At 41.5% G+C, this 6,150-nt stretch overlaps 1 protein-coding gene across 1 annotated transcript; it reads left to right on the top strand.

Annotated features, from left to right (window-relative positions):
• The first annotated feature begins 8 nt into the window (after positions 1-8).
• Positions 9-4,862, top strand: LOC113474179. Its single transcript, XM_026834104.1, has one exon. The coding sequence runs from the start codon at positions 43-45 to the stop codon at positions 4,336-4,338; it is 4,296 nt and encodes a 1,431-aa protein (XP_026689905.1). The 5' UTR covers positions 9-42; the 3' UTR covers positions 4,339-4,862.
• The last annotated feature ends 1,288 nt before the right edge of the window (positions 4,863-6,150 follow it).

Below are 6,150 nucleotides of genomic sequence, written 5' to 3'. Positions count from 1 at the left end.
ATCGGTTATTCAAGCGTTGGTCGGAATACCGCCATATTTGGAATGAGAAAATCAAGTTTTTCTAGCATTTTAACAAAAGCAATTACGTTGTTGGCCAGAAGAGATAAATCTCACTACAGGTATGCCAGTAATAAGTGTTGGGGTAACTGTGGAAGCTACAAGCAAATTATTTGGGCGCAGTCGTACGCTCTTGGTTGTAGTATCACCGCATGCAAAAAACTAAAAACACTATATTCTTCTGGACCCAAAAACTTTATCGTTTGTTTGTACGGACCCGCAAGTACAACCGGTAAGCCTTATATCTCTGGCCCAAGCGCGTCAGCTTGCCCGACTGGTTATAAACCTAAGAAGAAACTCTGTTCAAACTCCAGTATTCAGTACACCACGACCGTTCAACCTTTAACTTTATCCGAACCAACGACCGCTGGTAAGTATGAGCCTGTAACAGCAACGCTATCGGATGTGGATATTAAAACGGCAGTCGACCTGCACAACGAGTTTCGAAGGTCAGTTAAACCCACTGCAAGTAATATGATTGAAGTTGCTTGGGATCCAGCGCTTGCTCGTGTGGCAAGGGAATTTACACAAAAGTGTGAATATAATGGCTTTCTCGTTTTGAAACCTCTAAATGATTATTCAATAACTGGTATGAACTCCTTAGCAAACGAAAAGAATCTAACATATTCTAGCTTGCTAACAATAGCAATCACTCATTGGGCGGCAGAACAACCATATTATATTTATAGAAATAGTACTTGCAGACTTCGAAACTGTGAGTCTTATGAGCAAGTCGTAATGGCAGAGATGCGCGGTATAGGTTGTAGCATTACAGCATGTAAAATGTTAAAATCACCGAGTTTTTTTGCTGGTCCTGAAAACCTCATCGCATGTTACTACGGACCAGTTGATTTAATGAGAAAACCTTATATTTCTGGCCCGAGCGCGTCATCATGTCCGGTCGGATACGAGCCTAAGAACAAACTATGCTCCAAGTCTAATAATACGTACCCCACTACAGTTAGTCCCCCGACTACACCCGAACCCACAAGTACAACAGAGCCTGAGTCTAACAAAGCAGCAATACTGTCAGCTTCGGACATCCAAGCGGTGCTCGATAAACACAATGAGCTACGTAGATCAGTTGAACCCACTGCAAGCAACATGATGGAAATGATTTGGGACCCTGCGCTTGCTAAAAGCGCAGATAATTACACCCAAAAATGCGTACTTGACGACAGTGATGTTTACATCAGCAGTTCTATCGGTTATTCAAGCGTTGGTCGGAATACCGCCATATTTGGAATGAGAAAATCAAGTTTTTCTAGCATTTTAACAAAAGCAATTACGTTGTTGGCCAGAAGAGATAAATCTCACTACAGGTATGCCAGTAATAAGTGTTGGGGTAACTGTGGAAGCTACAAGCAAATTATTTGGGCGCAGTCGTACGCTCTTGGTTGTAGTATCACCGCATGCAAAAAACTAAAAACACTATATTCTTCTGAACCCAAAAACTTTATCGTTTGTTTGTATGGACCCGCAAGTACAACCGGTAAGCCATATATCTCTGGCCCAAGCGCGTCAGCTTGCCCGACTGGTTATAAACCTAAGAACAAACTCTGTTCAAACTCCAGTATTCAGTACACGACCACCGTTCAACCTCTAACATTATCTGAACCAACGACCGCTAGTAAGCCTGAGTCTGTAACAGCAGTTCTGTCAGATGCCGATATTAAAACAGCGGTGGATCAATTTAACGAAATTCGAAGATCAGTTGACCCCACTGCAAGCAACATGCTGGAGATGGTTTGGGATCCGGTGCTTGCTGAAAGTGCCTATAATTTTAGTCGATCTTGCATATTTGACGGCGATGTCAGCGATTCTACCACCTATTCAAGCGTTGGTTATACTGTGGTCATGAGCAAATGGCAATTAAATTTCACTGGTCAGCTATCAGAGGCCATTACTGGGTGGGCAAACGAGAGACACCGTTACACTTACGGAAGTAATCATTGTCCACGTTATTGTGGTAACTACAAGCAAATTATATGGGCGGAGACGTACGCTGTTGGTTGCAGTATTACCGCATGCAAAGAAGTTTTCGGGCCATATAACTCTGGTCCGAGAAACCTTATCGTTTGTAACTATGGGCCAGGTAGCAGCTGGTCTACACCTTATATCTCTGGTCCAAGCGCGTCAGCTTGCCCGACTGGGTATAGACCTAAGAACAAACTCTGTTCTAACTTCAATATTCAGTACACGACCGCCGTTCAACCTCTAACATTATCTGAACCAACGACCGCTAGTAAGCCTGAGTCTGTAACAGCAGTTCTATCAGATGCCGATATTAAAACAGCGGTGGACCAACTTAACGAAATTCGAAGATCGGTTAAACCCACCGCAAGCAACATGCTGGAATTAGTTTGGGATCCTGTGCTTGCTGAAATTGCTAAAAATTATACCAGTAAATGCGTGTTCGACTACAACGAGGTTTACATGAGCGATTATTCTATCGGCTACACAAGCGTTGGTATGGTCTTTAACATGGCTGAGTGGAAATTAAATTTTACTGGTCAGCTAACAGAGGCCATTACTAATTGGAAAAAAGAGGGACGCCGTTACACTTACAGGAATAGTTTTTGCTTGGGTAACTGTGAGAAGTATACGCAAATTATATGGGCGCAGACTTACGCTGTTGGTTGCAGTATCACCGCATGCAACCCCGTAAAAGGACCCTATTCCCTTGGTCCGAAAAACTTTGTCGTTTGTAACTACGGACCTGCTAGTGGCTCGGGTAAACCTTACATTTCTGGCCCAAGCGCGTCAGCTTGTCCGACCGGTTATATACCTAAGAACAAACTCTGTTCTAACTCTAGTATTCAGTACACGACCACCGTTCAACCTCTAACATTATCTGAACCAACGACCGCTAGTAAGCCTGAGTCTGTAACAGCAGTTCTGTCAGATGCCGATATTAAAACAGCGGTGGATCAATTTAACGAAATTCGAAGATCAGTTAAACCCACTGCAAGCAACATGCTGGAGATGGTTTGGGATCCGGTGCTTGCTGAAAGTGCCTATAATTTTAGTCGATCTTGCATATTTGACGGCGATGTCAGCGATTCTACCACCTATTCAAGCGTTGGTTATACTGTGGTCATGAGCAAATGGCAATTAAATTTCACTGGTCAGCTAACAGAGGCTATTACCGGATGGGCAAACGAGAGACACATTTACACTTACAGAAATGATCATTGCCCACGTTATTGTGGTAACTACAAGCAAATTATATGGGCGGAGACGTACGCTGTTGGTTGCAGTATTACCGCATGCAAAGAAGTTTTCGGGCCATATAACTCTGGTCCGAGAAACCTTATCGTTTGTAACTATGGGCCAGGTAGCAGCTGGTCTACACCTTATATCTCTGGTCCAAGCGCGTCAGCTTGCCCGACTGGGTATAGACCTAAGAACAAACTCTGTTCTAACTTCAATATTCAGTACACGACCGCCGTTCAACCTTTACCTTTATCCAAACCAACGACCGCTAGTAAGCCTGAGTCTGTAACAGCAGTTCTGTCAGATGCCGATATTAAAACAGCGGTGGATCAATTTAACGAATTTCGAAGATCAGTTGACCCCACTGCAAGCAACATGCTGGAGATGGTTTGGGATCCGGTGCTTGCTGAAATTGCAGGTAATTACACCAAAAAATGCGAATATGATGACAGTGATGCTTACATTAACAGTTCAAAGAAATATCCAAGCGTTGTTCGAACTATTGCGACATCGGGAAGTAGATCAAGTTTCTCCAGCCTTTTATCAAGGGCAATTGCCGGGTGGACAAGACAGAAAAATAGCTATAAGTATAATACTGATTCTTGTTGGGGTAACTGTGAAAGCTACAAGCAAATTATAACGGCGCAATCGTACGCTGTTGGTTGCAGTATTACAGCATGCGAAAGAGTAAAAGGACCAGTACTCCCTCTCCCACGAAACTTGATCGTTTGTTTCTACGGACCCGCAAGTACAACCGGTAAGCCTTATATCTCTGGCCCAAGCGCGTCAGCTTGTCCGACTCGTTATAGACCCAAGAACAAACTCTGTTCTAAGTCCAGTATTCAGTACACGACCGCCGTTCAACCTGTTCTGACGACCGGAGCCGAGCAAAGATCCAACTTTTCAGCTATACTTAAACTTCCATGTTTTTCCAAACTCTCAAACACCACTAATGTTTTATCCACGTTCACATCTGCACTGCTTGAGCAGATTGGAAAAATACAAAAAGGAGTGTCTTCGACTGCTAGTCACTTATATGGATTTTTCGCTTTCTTTTGGCAGTAGGGTGTTTTCTGTTTTGTACCCGTGTGTTTTATATAACATTGTGTATTTTCAACAGAAATTATTTCTGATGTAACCAGTTTTATAGAATAGTTGTAGTGGTACGTTATGCCAATGTATCGTATTATTTACACAAAACTATATATCGCATTTTATATTACCAGTATGAGGAAATTAACAATATATACCTCGGTCGTTTACCCATATGGTGGGGAAAGACGGGACACCTTTAGCACGTAACATCGAAATATCCTTACCGCGTTATAACCAATTACCAACCGTCTACGGGAGTCGTGAGGATACGGTTTTATATTTCTTTAAATGTTCTTTGTTTGCAACCGAATGGGACAAGAAAATAAAACGAAATGGTGTCCCATCCTCCCCCACCCTATAATATTCATATACATAGTCTACGTTGTGTTTGGTGCCGTGTAAAATGACGTAATAAACTATTATTAGAGTCGATTTTATGACGTATCCACAGCTCAAATTTGAAAAGTCAGAAACTCTGCATAGAAAACGTGACATGGTGCAAAAAGAAAGTAAAACATTTAGGTTTTAATGTACGGTGTAAACACAGTCCTGTGTCTCTTTAAGTCTACGCAAATGTTTCTAGATAGCAGAGTAGGAGAAGATGGAACACCTTTTCATTCTATTTTCTCGTCCATTTAATGCACAAAGAAAGGTCAGAGGAATGTAAAACCGCATGCTCGCGACTGCCATAAACCGTTGTTATTTGTTAAAAACACGATCAGGATATTTAAATATTATGTGCTAAAGGTGTCCTATCTTCTTCCACCCTACTAACCTGCTTACGGTTTTATTGCACCAGCTAGTTTACCAACAAGCACAAAAACTTGCCTTTGTTAGATTGTTTAGGTTTAGCATAGAATATGACGCAAACAACGGCTTCCTAGAGTTCTAAGACTTAAGAAATCCTGACCTAATTAGCCCGGATGGAATTACGTCAATGAAGATCGTTCCGAAGAAACAGTACAGTTTTAGAATAACGCGGTTTCGATTAGCGTATGTATACAAAAAATGGTAGACAGCATGCAAGTTATTTTGCCTAGCACTTTTTTGAGACAAGAAGGAACAGTCTCCAGAAAGGAAAATGTGACGCATATCACGTTTTTTTGCGAGTGTTAGTTTAGCAGACTAGTTAGTTTAGCAGACTAGTTGCGCCCGACAAGAGCCCAAATTAAGTTTACGTCATTTTATAATGACGCAATTCAAATCTAATTGTAAACACTATCGTGCTAGTATGTGTGGTAAAACTTGTTTCCACCAACATGTTAAAGGCACTAAACAATTTGATAAGGCAGATTATTAGAGTGTCGTAGTTAGTATAGAAGATTCAGTATGAAAAAATATTGGTTCTGTACAACGGACACGGAGTAAGCTTATAATCGTTATGTGGTCCATTCACACAAGAGTTAAACTTAAATAGTGAGAACCTATATGAAAGGGTCATTCAAATGTGGTTGGTGCGCGTTTTATAGGCCAATATTATTGCTATAGAACTGAGAAGAAGGTTTTTAAACGTTAGGTGGTCCATTCACGCAATAGTTAAATGCGTAAACCTAAAGAGTCATTCAAATGTAGTTGGTGAACGTTTTATAGGCCAATATTAGTGAGCGATCATCAGCCATATAGGCAGTGAAGTGAAAATATTGAAGTTGGAAGAGGTTTCAACAATCCAAGTCTTGCACTTAGCGATTTTCGCAACGATGACAAGTGTTGGAAATACACCCGTGGCATAAAGTTGCGTGGTATACAGAACAGAATTTTAGGGTAAAGTTTACAAACAAAGAA

This window comes from Ciona intestinalis, chromosome 4 (assembly GCF_000224145.3).
Source record: "Ciona intestinalis chromosome 4, KH, whole genome shotgun sequence".
Classification (NCBI taxonomy): domain Eukaryota; kingdom Metazoa; phylum Chordata; class Ascidiacea; order Phlebobranchia; family Cionidae; genus Ciona; species Ciona intestinalis.
The sequence above is the reverse complement of the archived record's forward strand: the minus strand, read 5'-3'. Positions and strand labels throughout refer to the sequence as shown.

Bases quoted from the DNA above. Each gene is read 5' to 3' on its own strand.
- LOC113474179 (XM_026834104.1), top strand. From the start codon at position 43: ATGAGAAAATCAAGTTTTTCTAGCATTTTAACAAAAGCAATTACGTTG.